The following is a 20,448-nucleotide window of genomic DNA, read 5'->3' on the forward strand; positions in this document are numbered from 1 at the left end:
CTCTGACAGTGCAGCACTCCCTCAGTGCTGCCAGGACACCAGTATTATTTGTAATATGGCTACCAAACTAATAGGAACGGTTTGCTCAGTGCCAGTCTAACAGCAGACGTCAGTTTAGAATTGCAGCTTCTAAAGTAAAGCCTTGTTTAGTCATTATTAGAACCATGATCTTCTTTCTTTGAAAAGGATATCCAACTCAAAACATCTGCTGCTGGATGGTTCCCAAGCCATCCGTTAGATGTATATTATATAAAATTTGTGCAAAAAAGCCAAAGTTTGGCAACAAAGATTAACTTAGCAATATATTCATCGTTTCCCTTGCATCACCATATTTCTCATGACACCGTACTCATGTTTAGGCCAACATCACCAATACAACAGGCATTGAAACACACTACTGCTGTCTTTCTATGATAGTCCTTTCACTATACTATCAGTGAATTCAGCAGCCACGATTTCATAAAAGTGTTACAACAAAAAACGATGTGGTAAGTTGTTGAGAAGAATTCGTATTTATACAGCATCTTATCACGGTCTTAGCGCATTGCAAAAAAAATATTTCTGAAGTGTAGTCACTGTTATGTAGACAAAGCCAATTTGCACACTGCAAAGTCTCACAGACAGCAAATGAATGACTGAGCAGGTCATCTTTATCTGGTGCCGTGGGTTGAAGGAAGAATGTTGACCAGGACCACAGGAAAACTTCCTGCTCTTCTTCGAATGGTTCAGGGTAAGAAAGGGGGGAAAACAGAAATCAAGAAGGTAACATTACACCATAAGTCAACAATCGACCTTAGTGTCCTTGAGGTAGGCGGGGGAACAAGGGGAAGCCACTCCTGTTCGCGAACCAGAGGTCAGTGGTGACATTATTTTTTCATTCTCAGGATGTGGGCGTCGCTGGCAAGGCCAGCATTTATTGCCCATCCCTAGTTGCCCTTGAGAAGGTGGTGGTGAGCCGTCTTCGTGAACCGTTGCAATCCGTGCTGTTAGGGAGGGAGTTCCAGGAATTTGACCCAGTGACGATGAAGGAACGGCGATATATTTCCAAGTCAGGATGCTGTGTGACTTGGAGGGGAACTTGGAGGTGGTGGTGTTCCCATGAGCCTGCTGCCCCTGTCCTTCTAGTTGCTAAAGATCGGGGGCTTGGGAGGTGCTACCGAAGAAGCCTTGGTGAGCTGCAGTGCATCTTGTACGCCAATGGTGGAGGGAGTGAATGTTTAAGGTGGTTTATGGGGTGCCAATCAAGCAGGTTGCTTTGTCCTGGATGGTGGCGAGCTTCTTGAGTGTTGTTGGAGCTGCACTCATCCAGGCAAGTGGAGAGTATTCCATCACAAGTGCCAGGCAATGACCATCTCCAACAAAAGAAAGTCTAACCACCGCCCCTTGTCATTCAAATGCATTACCATCACTGAATCCCCCACCATCAACATCCTGGGGGTCATATTGATCTGAAACTTAACTGAACCAGCCACATAAATACTGTGGCTACAAGAGCAGGTCAGAGGCTGGGTATTCTGCGGCGAGTGTCTCACCTCCTGACTCCCCAAAGCCTTTACACCATCCACAAGGCACAAGTCAGGAGTGTGATGGAATACTCTCCACTTACATTGGTTTAACATCTCATTCAAAAGACCTCCAACAGTGCAGCACTCCTTCAGTACTGCACTGGAGTGTCAACCTGGATTAAGTCAGGCAGGTATCACATTGAGACTTGAACTCACAACCTTTGACCTCAGAGGTGAGAGTGCTACCAACTGAGCCACTGGGGACACTATGTTGAATATCCTGCTAGCACCCACTGTCCAAGCTCATTCATGAAGAAAGGCCATGTGCAGAAAGAGGGCTGCAGACACCTGGAGAACTGACCCACAATAAGAGTCCATATCTGTGGTAGGTGAGAACCTTGGGGAGATAAAAGGGAAAAATTCGGTAGCTTAGCGCTTCCCATTAGCACCTGCAGATGGCGGTAACAGGGCGCTGATGCAGTAGCGCCGGGGCGAGGCAAATCCAGCCCCCCCGCCGGTTGCGCCGCCAGTACGAGGTACCTCCGGGGACTTCAACACTAGGGCAGATCGTGACATTAGCACTGGGCGCCCAATCTGTAAAATTAATTGTCGCCACTTACCTTAGCACCTTGACCAGACAGCGACAGTGAGAGCTGACATACAGTTGCAAGAAGCTGGGTCCAGCGATGTTATTTAGAGGCATCAGCATTAATCACTCGCAGCTGGCAGGGCAGGTTAGTTTCAGTGGTTTCTTGTCAGTTTCACCCAGTGGAACAGTTTGTATGAGTAACTTCGAGCTTTTTTTGTATCAGCAGTCTTCTGGCAAGTGCAAAGTGGCAACATTTATTGTTCAAAGATTCAAACTGCTACACTTGGCAACATTAATGGGGGCTGCACTGGCATGCCACCTCGCCCTCCAGGATCTGTGGTGGAGGGAGGGTAGACAATGAGAAATACGGGAACATGTGCGCAGAGGAATGAGGAGGGACATCAGGGCTCTCACCAGGAGGCCTTACCCTCCAAGGGTATTCCGACAGCACTCCTCCTACCTTCAATTAAGTGAGGAGCAGTGTATTAGATGGCTCCTCATCACCAAGATGGTGGTCACAGAACTCTGCCACCTCCTCCAAACAGACCGCCAGCCTCACACCAGGATGACTTAAACCCCAGATCCCTTTTTCTCACCACATTCCCATCATACCATCCCTGTGTCATGCCATATCACAGCGTCCTCCTGGGCACAAAGATGAAATAAGAGAGACCACAAAATATTGCAAACTCCATTAATAAATTTAAGCATAAACATAGCACACATATCACATTAATTCTAATAACTAATGACCCTTGTGCCTGCCCTAGTGGAATAGCTGCCATTGTGTGCAAGGCGTGAGATGTGGGTGTGAGTGTTGTTAGGTAGAGATTGTTGGTGGGTGTGTGCTGGGGATCTGGTGCTTTGGGCAGTGTGTGAAGCTTGTGGTACAGATGGTGGTATGCAGCATTTGTTGAAGCATTCAATCACCCTGACCACCCGACTGAGGTGGAGCTGCCATGAGCACACCTGCTTCAGTCCTCCGGCTCCTTCTCCTTGTTGTGCTTCTCCTTGCTGAGGCAGCTGCACAGCCAGCAATGCTGGGAATGAGGTGCTGCAGTATCAATGAACCTCCCCTTTAAGTACTGGGAAAAGCCTGTGGCAATGATGAGTTGCGATTAGACTGCACCCGATATTGGTCCACCCCTTCAGTGTAACGCCACTGAGCTAGGCCTTTAAGACTTGATTTAGTGCTCCAATCATTTCTTTGAGCAGTGAGAATTAATTTTGCGTGCAGTCTAAAGCATTAGCGCCTGACACTAATTCTCAAACTTTTCTAAAGATACCGCCCATTCCTGGGCTACAATGAATTTCTAGCCCTGAAGTATATTGCCTTGCAAGGAATCAGTGCCTGCTCAGACCTCTGAGTATCTGCAGGTGGCGCTGTGAGTCAGCTAACCAGCTTCAGTACTGGAAAGAAAGAACTTACATTTATTTACCGCCTTTTATGACATCGGGACGTCCCAAAGCCCTTTACAGTCACTGTTGTAATGTAGGAAATTTGGCAGCCAATTTGTGCACTGCAAGATCCTACAAAAAGCAGTATGATAACGACCAGATAATCTGCTTTCAGTGATGTTGGTTGAGGGATAAATATTGGCCAGGACACCGGGGAGAACTCCCCTGCTCTTCTTCAAATAGTGCCGAGGGACCTTTTATGTCCACCTGAGAGAGCAGATGGGGCCTCGGTTTAACATCTCATTTGAAACACGGCACCTCCAACAGTGCAGCACTCCCTCAGTACTGCACTGGGAGTGTCAGCCTAGATTATGTCTTGAAGTCTCTGAAATGGGACTTGAACCCACGATATATTAATCTGTATTCCACTTGGATTCTGATGGTGCCTCTTCCATTGAGCACTAAAATTGAGGCTACCGTGCTTCAAAGTCCAGTTAGAAGCAGAAAAGACTCACTCAAACTAGTCGATTTGAACTGGCATCAATTGGAACTCGAAGCAAGATGATGACATAAAACCTGTCAACACAGTCAGATATAAAAATCCTGGCGCAACATTCCACGCTCAAGCCTCCTGCAGCAAAGCGCCTTTAACATAGAAAAAATGTCCCAAGGCTTCAAAGGGGTGTAGTCAGACAAATATGAGATATTAGATGAGGTGACCAAAAGCTTAGTGAAAGAGGCAGGTTTTAAGGAGGGCCTTAAAGGAGAAGAGAGAGGTAGCGAGGCGGAGAGGTTTAGGCTGGGAATTCCAGCGCTTTGGGCCCAGTTGGCTGAATGCACGGCCACCAATGGTGTGGCGAAGGAAGTGGTGTGATGCACAGGAGGCCAGAATCAGAGGAATGGAGAGTTCCAGGGGGTTGTAGGGCTGGAGGAGGTTACAGAGATAGGGAGGGGCAAGGCCATGGATGGATTTAAACACAGGGATGAGAATTTTTAATTGGAGTTGTTGCCGGACCGGGAGGCAATGTCGGTCAGCGAGCACAGGATGATGTGTGAACAGGACTTGATGCGAGTCAGGACACGGGCAGCAGAGTTTTGGATGAGCTCAAGTTTACGGAGGGTGCAAGGTGGGAGGTCAGACAGGAGAGTGTTGGAATAGTCAAGGCGTGGATGAGGGTTTTAGCAGCAGATGAGCTGAGGGAGGGGCGGAGTAGGGCAATGTTACAGAGGTGGAAGTGGGTGGTTTTTGATGATGGAGCAGATATCTGGCTGGAAGCTCACCTCGGGGTCAAATATGGCACCAAGGTTGCGAACAGTCTGCATAGGCTGCTGGGGCGGTAATTGGCCGGGTTGGATTTGTCCTGCTTTTTGTGAACAGGACATACCTGGGCAGTTTTCCACATTGCTGGGTAGATGCCAGTGTTGTAGCTGTACTGGAACAGCTTGGCTAGAGGCGCGGCTAGTTCTGGAGCACAAGTCTTCAGCACGACAGCCACGATGTTGTCAGGGCCCATAGTCTTTGCTGTATCCAGTGCGCTCAGCCATTTCTTGATATCATGTTGAGTGAATCAAATTGGCTGAAGACTGGCTGCTGTGATGGTGGGGACCTCAGGAGGAGGCCGATATGGATCATCCACTCGGCACTTCTGGCTGAAGATGGTTGCGAATGCTTTAGCCTTGTCTTTTGCACTCGAGTGCTGGGCTCTGTCATCAATGAGGATGGGGATGTTCATGGAGCCTCCTCCTCCTGTTATTTATTTAATTGTCCACCACCATTCATAACTGGATGTGGCAGGACTGCAGAGCTTTGATCTGATCCGTTGGTTGTGTGATTGCTTAGCTGTGTCTGGTAATCAGCAGGAGTTTCCTTGCCCATATTTGACCTGATGCCATGAGACTTCATGGGGTCCGGAGTCAATGTTGAGGACTCCCAGAGCCACTCCCTCCCGACTGTATACCACTGTGCCACCACCTCTGGTGGGTCTGTCCTGCCCGTGGGACAGGACATACCCAGGGATGGTGATGGAGGAGCCTGGGATATTGGCTGAAAGGTGTGATTCTGTGAGTATGACCATGACAGGCTGTTGCTTGACTAGTCTGTGGGGCAGCTTTCCCAATTTGGGCACAAGTTCCCAGATGTTAGTGAGGAGAACTTTGCAAGGTTGACTGGGCTGGGTGTGCCTTTGTCGTGTCCAATGCCGAGGTCAATGCCAGGTGATCCGTCCAGTTATGTTCTTATTATACTTCTTTGTCACGGTTTGGTACAACTTTGTCACGGTTTGGTACAACTGAGTGGCTTGCTAGGGAATTTCAGAGGGCAGTTAAGAGACAGCCACATTGCTGTGGGTCTGGAGTCACATATAGGCCAGGCCGGGTAAGGACGCCAGATTTCCTTCCCTAAAGGCCATTAGTGAACCAGATGGGTTTTTACGACAATCTGATAATTTTGCGGTCACCATTACCGATACTAGCATTTTAATTTGAGATTTATTTAATTAACTGAATTTAAATTCCCCAGCTGCCGTGGTGGGATTTGAACTCATGTCTCCGGATCATTAGTCCAGGCCTCTAGAACATAACCACCGTGTTACTGTACCCCCAGCAGCACAGGTCAGACAGAGAGCGACAGTCCCTTCGCTGTGCTCCAACCCCATGCCTTAACACCAAGCTCAGAAGAGCGCCTCCTACTGCATCATTGCAATCATTTCTGTCCCTTCCTCAGCCTGTGCGGTCTCTCCCGGTCCATGATTGCTCATTTAGCGGCAGTTTCATGCAGTGGGTGCAAAACAGCTCTGAACTGTCCAAACTCAGACAGACGACACAGGAGGCCATTCAGCCCATCATACCTGCGCCAGCTCTTTGAACGAGCTATATAATTAGTCCCACTCCCCTGCTTTTTCCCCCCCCCATAGCCTTGAAAATGTTTCCACCTCACGTATTTACCCAATTCCCTTTTAAAAGTTACTGTTAATTCTGCTTCCACCACCCTTTCAGGCAGAGCATTCCAGATCATAACAACTCGCTGCGTAAAAAATTCTCCTCATCTCCGCCTCTGGTTCTTTTGCCAATTATCTTAAATCTGGGTCCTCTGGTTACCGACCCTCCTGCCAGTGGAAACAGTATCTCCCGATCTACTCCTTTCAAAACAAACACCTCTATTAAATCTCGCTTTGGAGACAATACTCCAGCTGAGGCCTAACCAGTGATTTATAAAACTTATGTCATACAAGAATCCTTAAAGCCAACAGAGAGAGACCAGCAATTCAGCCTAGGTTCCTCTGGTGTCACACAGAGCCTCTAAGGTTTTTACTTTAAAAAACACGACAGGGGTAACAAAAAACACCAAACTTGTCAAGCTTCAATATCTTTCATACTTTATTTTAATAATAAATCAATAATTACAATGCAGAATGTACCATTGCGTAGAGAGAAAAATATGAGAGCAATGAAGCTTTAAAATCTTTAACCCGTTTCAAAATTGTGGATTGATTTAACTTCAAAAAAAATAGTGCACGCATAAAATGTAATACTGCAAAACTGACCTGTGGTATCGTTCGATATGCGAGACTCGGGTATCTTCTATAACACTGTAACCTGCAGAAAGCAGGCAAGAGGTTTCACTTCCTCGGGCAGAGCTTTGCTCAATGCTTTCAGGCCAACTTTTTTGCTGCATCTTTTTCAATGCCCTCATTAACTAGAGGCAACCACAGCACCGTAAACAGTGCACAGAGAGATTTTCTGGGAGCTTGTTAAGCAGCGCGCTACCCGAGGAAGCAAAAACTCCCAGTTCAGACGTCTGAGGGCCCAATTCCGACTGTGCAATAGTGTAAAATGGGCGCTAGCGAATCGGCAGGCGGCTTTTACATCTCTCCCGATTTTCGATTCCATCAGAAGTACTGTGAAAATAGAAATTTGTCTCTACGTTCCATCAATACCAGGCTGCAGCCGACCAACCTCACTTAGTTGGCAGCCGTGGCTCAGTGGGTAGCACTCTCGCCTCGGAGTCAGAAGGTTGTGGGTTCATAGTCCCACTCCAGAGACTTGAGCACAAGATCTAGGCTGACACTCCCAGTGCGGTACTGAGGGAATGCGGCACTGTCAAAGGTGCCATCCATCGGATAAGAAGCTTAACCGAGGCTCCCTCTGCCCTTCTCAGGTGGATGTAAAAGATCCCGTGGCCCTATTCAAAGAAGAGCAGGGGAGTTGCCGCTGGTGTCCTGGCTAATATTTATCCCTCAACTAACATCACTAAAAACAGATGATGATCTGGTCAGTATCACATTGCTGTTTGTGGGATCTTGCTGTGTGCAAGTTGGCTACCGCATTTCCTACATTATAACAATGACTACTCTTCAAAAGTACTTCACTGGCTGTAAAGGGCACTGAGGTCGGAAAAGGTGTTATATAAATGTAAGACGTTCTTCTCATAAATGACTGGTTTCCAGGTCGTTTTGGAGGGGAGGAAAACAGTCAAAGAGAATTCCATGTGTATGGAAACCTCATGACCCCTAACAACAGTTGTGTACACAAACGGACATCATTCTGTATCACTACAAGGAAGATTGGGAATAATGGCTGCCTCAGCACCATGCAGTCTGATCTGAACATTCCAGTAAATCCCACAACATATATTTAACTTCAAGGGTTACAGATTTATTTTGATACAAAAGCAAAGAAATTTATTTACACAATACTGCAAAGAAAATGCATTCCTGTGTTGTACCTTTCTTTATTTCTAAGTTATAAAACTGAGCTTTAAAACAAAATACATTTAACTGTGCAGCTAAAGTAGGAAGGTGGATAGGAAGAGACAATTAAGAGGCTGGCTGTCTAATACAGAATAGAGGCATGAAACTGACCCTGACTGTACGAAACAGAAAGGCAATTGTGACAGTGACCCTGTAATAGAATGGCCACTGTACCACTGACCCTGTAATAGAATGGCCACTGTACCACTGACCCTGTAATAGAATGGCCACTGTACCACTGACCCTGTAATAGAATGGCCACTGTACCACCGACCCTGTAATAGAATGGCCACTGTACCACCGACCCTGTAATAGAATGGCCACTGTACCACCGACCCTGTAATAGAATGGCCACTGTACCACTGACCCTGTAATAGAATGGCCACTGTACCACTGACCCTGTAATAGAATGGCCACTGTACCACTGACCCTGTAATAGAATAGCCACTGTACCACTGACCCTGTAATAGAATGGTCACTGTACCACTGACCCTGTAATAGAATGGCCACTGTACCACTGACCCTGTAATAGAATGGCCACTGTACCACTGACCGTGTAATAGAATAGCCACTGTACCACTGACCCTGTAATAGAATGGCCACTGTACCACTGACCCTGTAATAGAATGGCCACTGTACCACTGACCCTGTAATAGAATGGCCACTGTACCACTGACCGTGTAATAGAATAGCCACTGTACCACTGACCCTGTAATAGAATGGCCACTGTACCACTGACCCTGTAATAGAATAGCCACTGTACCACTGACCCTGTAATAGAATGGCCACTGTACCACTGACCGTGTAATAGAATAGCCACTGTACCACTGACCCTGTAATAGAATGGCCACTGTACCACTGACCCTGTAATAGAATGGCCACTGTACCACTGACCCTGTAATAGAATGGCCACTGTACCACTGACCCTGTAATAGAATGGCCACTGTACCACTGACCCTGTAATAGAATGGTCACTGTACCACTGACCCTGTAATAGAATAGCCACTGTACCACTGACCCTGTAATAGAATGGCCACTGTACCACTGACCCTGTAATAGAATGGCCACTGTACCACTGACCCTGTAATAGAATGGCCACTGTACCACTGACCCTGTAATAGAATGGCCACTGTACCACTGACCCTGTAATAGAATAGCCACTGTACCACTGACCCTGTAATAGAATGGCCACTGTACCACTGACCCTGTAATAGAATGGTCACTGTACCACTGACCCTGTAATAGAATGGCCACTGTACCACTGACCCTGTAATAGAATGGTCACTGTACCACTGACCCTGTAATAGAATGGTCACTGTACCACTGACCCTGTAATAGAATGGCCACTGTACCACTGACCCTGTAATAGAATGGTCACTGTACCACTGACCCTGTAATAGAATAGCCACTGTACCACTGACCCTGTAATAGAATGGCCACTGTACCACTGACCCTGTAATAGAATGGCCACTGTACCACTGACCCTGTAATAGAATGGCCACTGTACCACTGACCCTGTAATAGAATGGTCACTGTACCACTGACCCTGTAATAGAATGGTCACTGTACCACTGACCGTGTAATAGAATAGTCACTGTACCACTGACCCTGTAATAGAATAGCCACTGTACCACTGACCCTGTAATAGAATGGCCACTGTACCACTGACCCTGTAATAGAATGGTCACTGTACCACTGACCCTGTAATAGAATGGTCACTGTACCACTGACCCTGTAATAGAATGGTCACTGTACCACTGACCCTGTAATAGAATGGTCACTGTACCACTGACCCTGTAATAGAATAGCCACTGTACCACTGACCCTGTAATAGAATGGCCACTGTACCACTGACCCTGTAATAGAATGGCCACTGTACCACTGACCCTGTAATAGAATGGTCACTGTACCACTGACCGTTCCACGTAAAAGAATGAATTCTTAAAGCATGAGCAGGCAACAGAATGCGTTGGAGACCAGTTCACTAACTGCACATCACTCTGTTGCACGTGTCACAGTTTCACACCATAACAGTAAGGCTGGTGAAACCAATGTAGGGGGAAACTTAGGTTCCTCTTCTGTTTAAGTAGGTTATTTCTGTAGCTACATTATTCTCTTAACCAGAAGACTTGCCCTCCAAAAGAGGAGACACTTTGCAATTTAACAAAATTGAGACACAGCAACTGATCTGCTCCCAATGTTGGAGAATTACATATATTACACATATTAAAAAGAATTTATAGCACAGAAACAGGCCATTCGGCCCAACTGGTCTATGCTGGTGTATATGTTTTACACGAGCCTCCCCCTACACTACTTCATCTCACCCTATCAGCATATCCTCTATTCCTTTCTCCCTCGTGTGTTTATCTAGCTTCCCCTTAAATGCATCTATACTATTCACCTCAACTACTCCAGTAGTGAGTTCCACATTCTCACCACTGTTAGCTGTGCGCTAATAGCTGGAGTCTGTGTTCATCCCAGGTCAGACCCTGAAATACTGGCAAAGAGGCTGCTCAGTTCTCTAGCCATTCCATCATAGGCCAGCTCATGTAAATAATATAAACAGCAATTTATATCACCCATTTCTATATATAACACTACACTATAATAATTTAGAAAGAAGTATGTCAGCTTATATACTGTGATGGTGTCCCTAATGTTCAATGTTTCTGTATATAGTTATAAAATCAAACTTGCAGGGAGTGATTACTGCGAGGCCTAAAATGTGCAGATTTTGACAGCATTAAAATGTCTTATTGCCTTGGCGTCAAAGGTTGTGGGTTCAAGTCCCACCCCCGACACTTGAGCACATAATCTAGGCTGTACTGAGAGGGTGCTGCACTGGCGGAGATGCCGTCTTTCGGATGGCGCTTTAAGCGGAGGCCCCGTCTGCCCTCTCAGGTGGACGTAAAAGTTCCCACGCAATATTTCAAAAAAGAACAGGGGGGTTCTGGCCAATATTGATCACTCAACCAACATCACTGAAACAGATCAACTGGTTATTATCTCATTGCTGTCTGTGGGTGCTGGCTGCCGTGTTTCCTACATTGCAACAGTGACTAAACTTAAAAGTTCTTCATTGGCTGTAAAGCGCTTTGGGACGTGCTGAGGATGTGAAAGGTGCGATAGAAATGCAAGTTCTTCCTCTGAGAATTGAAAAGCGGTTATAACTGGGTACCAGTTACGGTTTACCTGCTGTACCACCGGCATGTTCTAGCCCACGTACAGACAAGGTGCCTCCATGGTGCAGCCGGATCTGTGAAGTGGGGGGGGGGGTAGCTGCTTTAGACAGGCGGAGCCGCAACTCAGCCTCTCATTAAAAAACAGACTTGCTTATCTATAGCATCTTTCCCGACCTCAGGGCATCCCAAAATACTTTTATGGCCAATGGAGTACTTTTGAAGTGTAGTCACTGTTCTACTGTAGAAAATACGGCAGCCAATTTGCACACAGCAAGCTCCCACAAACAGCAGTGCGATAATGACCAGATCATCGGTTTTTAGTGATGTTGATTGAGGGGTAAATATTGGGCAGGACACCGGGGAGAACTCCCCTGTTCCTCTTCGAAATAGTGCCGTGGGATCTTGTACATCCACCTGAGAGAGCAAACGGGGCCTCGGTTTAACGTCTCACCTGAAAGGCGGCACCTCCGACAGTGCAGCACTCCCTCGGCACTGCACTGGGAGTGTCAGCCTAGATTTTGTGCTCAAGTCCCTGGAGTGGGGCTTGAACCCACAACCTTCTAACTCAGAGGCGAGAGGGGTACCCACTGAGCCACGGCTGACATGAACTGCTGATTTGAGAGCTACGTGCAATTCAATGTCCCAGGACTGCGTTCTCCTAGGCTAATGGGATCCGCTGCGGAAATGGGAGAGGCAGAAGACAAGAGATTCTGGGCAACAACAAACACCAAGCCAGATGTTCGCTGGCAACACTTCTTGGCAGCGAGAGACCTGCTGTTTATAACATGTGCCTGTGGCATAAATAGGACACATGTTAGGAGGCTGTGGTTTGGAAAGTGATGTATATCCTGAGCAGTGATGCCAAAGGCCTCAAACGCCCACAAAGGGACCTCAGACCTCAGCAGGGCACTGCCCATAACCCACTAACTCCTACACGCGGACCTCGCTCCAGAATACAAACCCCAACACTGCTCCCTTCCGTGTACCCGTTACAAAAACAGACTCGAGCAAACCGGTTTCCTGCAGCACGCCTCAGCTTAAAATAAAGAAATCGGTTTGCATCATTGTTTTTTTTAAATTGAATGTCCCCGCTCAGAGTAACTTGACAAATGATCACGGGCAGCAGAATATTCCTGCCTGCCTGGGATTTCATTCCAGATCATTTTCTGGCGTCCAAGATTAAAAAGAGCGCAAAAATATATATATATTTTTTTTTAAATCGACAATTTTAAATCAGGGTTTTTCTTGTTGTTTTGATTGAATGCGTGCTCTGAAGGCTAAAGCATGAGGTCCTGTCACATTGATCCAATCGTCTTCTAAAATGCACAGCACTTAACACGGCCATGCCAGCCAGGAGGCCTGCAACTCACAGGAATACAAGGAGACCATTCAGCCCCTCGGGCCTGTTCCGCCATTCAATGAGATCATGGCTGATCTGCATCCTAACTCCATTTACTCGCCTTGGTTCCGTAACCCTTAATACCCTTACTGAACAAAAATCAATCTCAATTTTGAAATGTTCAATTGACCCCCAGCCTCAACAGCTTTTGGGGGAATAATTTTCCGGATGTGACCCTTTATGTGAAGAAGTGCTTCCTGACATCACCACTGAACGGCCTAGCTCTAATTTTAAGGTTACGCCCCCTTGTTCTGGACTGCCCCACCAGAGGAAATAACTAAAAATTAGAGCTAGGCCATTAGCGATAGCATTAGTGACTAGCCTATAGTTATAACACCTAGTTTTAGACTCCCCCATAAGTGGAAACACCTTCTTTACATCTACCTTATCGAACCGCTTCATAATTTTTAAAAGGTCTCGCTCAGCCTTCTCTTTTCTAGAGAAAAGAGCCCCAGCCTGTTCAGTCTTTCCTGATAGGTATAACCTCTCAGTACTGGTATCATTTCAGTAAATCATTTTTGCTCCTTCTCCAGTGACTCAATATCCTTCTGGTAATATGGAGCCTGACACTGCAGCCTCCTTCACTCTGCACCACCATGTCACTATTAGAGAGAATACCAGCTCTCTAATTGTTAAACCTAATCATTAAATCCTAGCCGAAAGCAATGCATCGATTAGCTACCTCCAGCCTTGCTAAACCAGCAGCCTGTTAACTTAAACCTTAAAACTATACACATATTTCATTCAAATATATATTATGTTTATATGTATATATATATATTCTAAATAAGCATTGAAAATAATCTATCTCAGTCCTGCAATCTTTACATTAGGACCTTAGTAAAGACAACATTAATTCTTTGCATGCAGGAGGCACTGCACAACCAAAAAATAAATTTGAAGACAATCATTTCACTGGTTCAGTGCTAGATTGAACAAAGGAAAGTCGCTCGGTGGGGCTGAGCCGTTGCATTGAACGTGTAGCGAATGTAGGGTTGTCAACCCTTCAGGATGGTCCCGGAGTCTTCAAGAATTAAAGATTAATCGCTGAAAGCAAACCCAGGAGAAAAATCATAGGGGAAATAACATTTTTTTTTAAATTTTCCTTGAATATTTTAGTCATAAAGTTGGGTGGTGGGAGGGAGAAGCTCTTTGATTGGGCGGGGTGGTTGGAGGTGAGAGGTCATGTGATGAAACCTCTAGGAATAACCCAACCAGAGTTAGGAACCCTAAGCGAGCGTATGATTCAACTGCAGGCCTCGCCAAAGCCTGGGACTAGATTTAAACGCTGCCCTTGTGTTATGGCTTCAGAATGCAACTGTTTCGGCCCAACAAATAACCAGAACATTCGTCTGTTGACCAATCATCACCCGCGGCAGCTGCCAGGGTGTGTGTTGTCGCCCAGTTTGCCTTTAATGCTCACCTGGACCATCAACAAATCTCGGTGCACTGGGTACTAATCGGTTAAGGAGCAATATTTATAGTACAAATTTGACAGCGTGTGCATGAAACACCACAACTGCAAAAAGTATTACAAACCAAAAGAGTTTGGAACGGGTTATTACAGAGAGTGCGGTCATCAGCTTGACTGTACTATAACTCAACCCCCTTCCTGACAAAATGTGAGTGAGAAACAGGGCCTTGTGATCAAGTTTAAATAAAGGGGTCCGCTGAGGATTTCTTCTAGATCAGCTCCCAGGGAAATTTAGCACCCGACAACAGACCTGTATCCGTTGAGATTGTATTTGGATAAATTGTCATCAGTGGACTGCAGGGTTGCCAGCTCTCCAGGATTTCCCCAGGGAAATTGAAGAATAATCTCCTAGACACAGCTGTGAGCAACCCAGGGATAAAAATCATAGGGGCATTAGAAAAAAAAGGTGTTTCTTTTCCCCCATTTTCTTTGAACACTTTTATTAGTTCTAGAAATATTGGAAATGGAGGGGAAAAAAGGCTGTTTGATTGGGCGAGGTGGGAGGTCATGTGATGAAGCCTCCGGGAATACGTCCAACCAGAGTATACCGTGGAGACATGTCTCAGAGTGACAGCAGTGGGCTTTTTAAATAACACCTGCACCGATTGGCTCCGAGACTCAAGTCATCCCACTAGTAGAAGGTTGTCCTTGTATGATTGTTCCTCCTGGCATGCTAATCGGTGCATGCTAACCACATGGCATCATCCACTGCAATGCTTAGCACAGGCCAATCAGATTTCAGAAACATAAGAAAGATGTTCCAGATACAGGTGTAAATCCACAGGCAATCTATAGTTTTAGTTTACAAAAATATAACCGATTTTGATGTTCCTCATTCTTAAAAATAATCCATATATCTGCCCCACTCTCCTTGATCCTAAATCTCATTCCTAACATTCCCTCAATGTTGACAGTTCTGGGTTTGTTCCCTAATTTACAATGACGGCTTTGCTGGCTAGCGTGTCAGGGTTTCATGGATCAGAGGTGTTTAATACTCAAAAGAAGTGCTGAAGGAGCCCCAGAAAATGTCTTAATTTTCAAAAGTGGTGATGGGATATCATGGTGCTCTCTTCATAAATCATCGCTAACTAGACCTCATGACATCTGAAAATAGAACCCCTCGGAATTATCGATTAAATCTCCAATACTATCCATTAAATGCGTGTTGAAAAAAATCTTAACAGTATCAATGTTAGTCGATGTACAAACCAGTATAACCCAAGCAAGCTACAGTGGAATTGATTTGTCTTAATTCTATCAGTCATGGAAATGGAGCACGTTAATAAAGTGGTTTTATTTTACAGATGATCCTCCCTCTCCTATAATAATGGCAGGAATACAGGTTTGGAAAATTGGTCTGATGCCATCTTTGAACCCGGTTCTGTGCACCCCAACATAGTGAATCGTGGGTGAGGGAAGAACCACCCTTAGACCTGGCAGATCCACCACCACAGAAAGTGCCGGCCGGCTAATTTCTGACCCGAGATCAGCCAGAAATTTCCGTGTCCTTTACTTGTGGTGCGGGACACTGAGCGCATTAGACCAGTGTCCCGACGGTCAGCATCTTTGTGAGCCACAGTCCGGAGGGCAAACCGTATGCATGTGCTGTTCAGTTAAGTCAACGGCAGTCAAGTCAATGTACAAAGGACCTAGCATTGAGAGGACTATAAAGGCGTGTTTTGTGAATTAAACACAAGAACTAACTATTCTTATTTCCAGTTAAAGTGCATAATCTTGAAATGACTGACATTACATTACTTCATAGTAAAGTAAATGGTAGTGTAGAATCTACATCTCTCCCCTAATTCCTAGGTCTTCAATTTGGCGGCAAGAGCATATTAGGGTTAATCACAATCCAACTCTATGTTACCCCTACCTCATCCCATCTCATGGAATGCCTCTCATTGAACTCTTGACCTCTGCACCCTCGGTTAGCGGCAAGTTTTGGAATGGGAAGCGGGCCGGTTCTGATCAAAGGGGCACCTCCCATGAAACAATACTTGAAAAACCTGGTTATGTTTGGGACAAGGGCAGAAGCTGGAAGAGTCACGTGGCATTTTTTTGTCACGATGATGTCACACAAACAAGTCACATGTTCTCCGTGCCTCTGTTCAAAGGCTGGGAGCGGCTGTGTGTGGGAAGGCCGAGATCGGCCTTTAGCTTAGTTTCCGAGTCCAACTAACACCTGCAGACCCAGCGGCAAACACTCAGCTTGTCCTGTTTTGCAAAATATTCTGAAGTGCTGTCTGACTTTGTGGATCTGTAAAAACAAATCCACTTTGGCAATCAGCGGTACAACTATGCCAATCATGTTTTTATAGACATTCTGTCTTGGGATCTTTCTGTATACTTCGAAAGCATCTGGCAGCAACCGGCGCTCAGTCAGAAGATTCGGAGATATTGTCCAATGCTGGAAATGTGGCCAATCTGCCATGTAATTGCAAACGAACGTTTTCACACACTTTTCTTTTTCTAAAAAATTAAAAACCTGAAATTTTGGAGATCTGTTGCTCCGGCTATGTTGTTATTTTAAGGCACGAGAGACAACCCCATCCCTTCACCTCGCCTCCCCTCCCCTCACCCCCGCCAATGTCCATCTCCGCTTCACGCCTTCGAGCAGGCGATGTGTGCGTGACCATCAGTCCTGTCCAGCTCCGTCACCGATCGGTCGGCCGTCTCCTCCTCCTTCTGTGGGCCGCGTGCTCTTTTCTCCCGGTGGTAGATGCCAAAAACATACAGTCCCCTCACAAGGTACACGGTTGCCAGCAGGGAGAAGTAACCAATGTAGAAGTAGAACTGAGGTGGCGAGGGAGGGAAAGAGAAGAGTTAGCCGCCGACTACAATGGCAAAACGAGCAGGAGTGAACTATAAACTAGTTGCCCAGATTATAGGAACTAGCAGGCCCATTGTAGATTATAAACAGGGCTACTGTTTTTTCCCATGGAAAATCAGACAGACGGAATATAACCCCCACCGAAAACCACGATCTAAATTCCCGGAACATCATGTAATTAGAAACATTAAGCCAGCAGCCTCGATCATTTCCCGTTGTGTCCTCTCAGCCTACTTTGGTGCCCTACTTAGGAAAGGGCATGTTGCTAACACAGCGAAAAAGATAGCGCCCCTCAGACGGTGAGATTCATCCATTCTACTGGGCCATCCCAATATAATCCCACACAGACCAGGAACCTTGAAATACAAAATCTGAAGTGCAAGGACGGGCTGTCACCAATAGGAGACCCATGTGTGTCAGCTGTGGCTCAGTGGGCAGCACTCTCGCCTCGGACTCAGAAGGTGATGGGTTCAAGACCCACTCCAGAAACTTGTGCACATAATCTAAGCTGACACTCGCGGTGCAGTGCTGAGGGAGTGCTGCACTGTTGGAGGTGCCATCTTTCAGCCGAGACGTTAAACCGAGGCCCCGTCTGCCCCCTCAGGTAAAAGATCCCAGGGCACTATTTCAAAGAAGAGCAGGAGTGTTCTCCCTGATGTCCTGGCCACTATTTATCCCTGAAACAACATCACTAAAAACAGAGTATCTGGTCATCATCACATTGCTGTTTGTGGGATCTTGCTGTGCACAAACCGACAGCTGCCTTTCCCAACGTTACAACATCAGCGACAAGAAGTCAAAAGTACTTCATTGGCCGTAAAGTGCTTTGGGACGTCCTGAGGTTGTGAAAGGTGCTGTATAACTGCAGGCCTTTCCTTCTTTCATAGGGTGAGTAAATCATCCTCCTGGGATAATGCGGGGAATAGCATGGTTCCACCGGGAATAGTAACTTCCATGGAGTCAGCACTGCCGAGTGCTGGAATGGTCTGCCGCGAACTCCACACAGCAACCGCATCATCACACCCAGTCCTCCTCCTCACACTGCCAAGAAAGCTCTCTTTTCAGCCTAAGAATAATTAGGGCTTTTTTTTTTTTTTTTAAAAAGAATATGTATATTATATACATATTAAAAAAGTGTTTTTGCACTGTGTGGGTTGCTGCAAAAGCAAAATAAGGCCTGCATTAACAGTTGCCATTAGTATGCTGTTTATCAATAAAATTTATTCGAAACAGATGGTTGGCTGGAAAACGTGGAGATCTGGAATTCAGTGTTTGGCAGATTATTCGACCACTGTGGGTTTGGCATTCTTCGAAGCACCATTCCTGCTCCATGAAGTTATTTAAATGTGGTTGTTATAATGAATATCAGAATTATCTAATGTCCTGTGTGCTCAAGACCGCACTAAACCACCAGTACCTGGGACTAATTCAGCTTCCTGTCAGCTGTAAGTATACACAGAAATGTGGCTATTATAACGAGTAGGTTGTTCAGTTTCCTGTCTTGTCAAGAAAACAATATTTAAAAATAACGATGTTTCGCTACAATTTAGCTCATCCTGTCAACTTCAGTTACACAGTGCCCTTGAAAAAGGGGAACTATTGGGCCCAATCCCTTCATCAGCCATTAGTTTTGAATAAACTTTATTGATAAACAGCGTATTAATGGCAACTGTGGTGGTTCTTGTCAACTCTGGCTGTGTATTTCTCTCCACCTTAATTTCCTCCCCTCTGCCGCTGATTCTCACTGGAGGTAAAAAAAAAGACATACCTGTTGGACTCTGAGCCAGAAATTTACAAGCAGTTATAATTGACCTCAATAACTTACATAGGAACAGGAGGAGGCCATTCAGCCCTTCGAGTCTGTTCCGCCATTCAATGAGATCGTGGCTGATCTGTATCTCAACTCCATCTACCCACCTTGGTTCCATATCCCTTAATACCCGTACCTAACAAAAATCTATCAATATCAATCTCGAAAGCTCCAATTGACCCCCAGCCTCCACAGCCTTTTTGGGGGCAGAGAGTTCCAGATTTCCACTACCCGTCGAGTGAAGAAGTGCTTCTTGATATCACCCCTGAACAGCCTAGCTCTAATTTTAAGGTTATAACCCCTTGTTCTGGACTCACCCACCAGAAGAAATAGTTTCTCTCTAGCGACTGATTTAAACCGAGCTCCGAGAGTGGGAGAGGAGAGGCTGATTTAAGCCGAGCTCCGAGAGCGGGAGAGGCGGACCTGCAAGAGGAGAGGCAGGAGAGGCTGATTTAAACCGGGCTCCGAGAGCGGGAGAGGCTGACCGGCGGGAGAGGCTGATTTAAACCAGGCTCAGAGCGGGAGAGGCGGACCTACGAGAGGAGAGGCTGATTTAAACCGAGCTCCGAGAGCGGGAGAGGCGGACCTGCGAGAGGAGAGGCTGATTTAAACCGGGCTCCGAGAGCGGGAGAGGCGGACCAGCGGGAGAGGCTGATTTAAACCAGGCTCTGAGAGCGGGAGAGGCGGACCTGCGAGAGGAGAAAAAAGTAATCGAAGTGTGACGTCACCAGAAAGCAGGTAAGTGATTGGTTGGTGAGTATTTCTCTCTTTCTCGCTTTTTTCCAAACTTAAATTTTGGGGTTTATAGTTTCTAAGGTCTCTGTTGTGTAGCGGGGACTGCTGGTAAACAAGGGCCCTTGAGTATATCATTTAATTATAGTGTAATTGGTGGGATTGATTTGATTTAATTTAATTTGAATTAAAGGGTAAGTCATGGCAGCACAGCTTGGCGCCGTGGTATGCTCCTCCTGCACTATGTGGGAAATCAGGAACACTTCCTGTGTCCCTGACGACCATGTGTGCGGGAAGTGTATCCAGCTGCAGCTACTGGCAGACCGCATTGCGGCGCTGGAGCTGTGAATGGATACATACTGGAGCATTCGCGATGCTGAGGACATCGTGGAAAGCACGTTTAATGAGTTGGTCACACCACAGGTAAAGCCTGCACAGACAGGAAGGAAATGGGTGACCGCCAGGCAGAGTAGTAGGCGCAGGCAGGTAGTGCAGGGGTCCCCTGTGACCATCCCCCTCTCAAACAGATATACCGCTTTGGATATTGTTGGGGAGGATGGCTTATCGGGGGAAGGCAGCAGCAGCCAACATCCTGGCAGCATGGGTGGTTCTGCTGCACAGGATGGGAGGAAAAAAGAGGGGTAGAGCTATAGTAATAGGGGATTCTATTGTAAGGGGAATAGATAGGCATTTCTGCGGCCGCAAACGAGACTCCAGGATGGTATGTTGCCTCCCTGGTGCAAGGGTCAAGGATGTCTCAGAGCGGCTGCAGAGC

At 46.3% G+C, this 20,448-nt stretch overlaps 1 protein-coding gene across 1 annotated transcript in view; it reads right to left on the reverse strand.

The window, feature by feature from the left end:
- Positions 1-6,848: 6,848 nt before the first annotated feature.
- The window catches only part of slc19a1 (solute carrier family 19 member 1), a 53,622-nt gene continuing 40,022 nt past the window's right edge, over positions 6,849-20,448 (reverse strand). Inside the window, exon 6 of the mRNA XM_085985535.1 lies at positions 6,849-17,094. Within this exon, the coding sequence (XP_085841661.1) occupies positions 16,903-17,094 (192 nt within the window). The 3' untranslated portion in view covers positions 6,849-16,902. The remainder of the gene's footprint in view (positions 17,095-20,448) is intronic.

This window comes from Somniosus microcephalus, chromosome 4, assembly GCF_052327205.1.
Source record: "Somniosus microcephalus isolate GS21.2 chromosome 4, FLI_Smic_1.0, whole genome shotgun sequence".
NCBI lineage: Eukaryota > Metazoa > Chordata > Chondrichthyes > Squaliformes > Somniosidae > Somniosus > Somniosus microcephalus.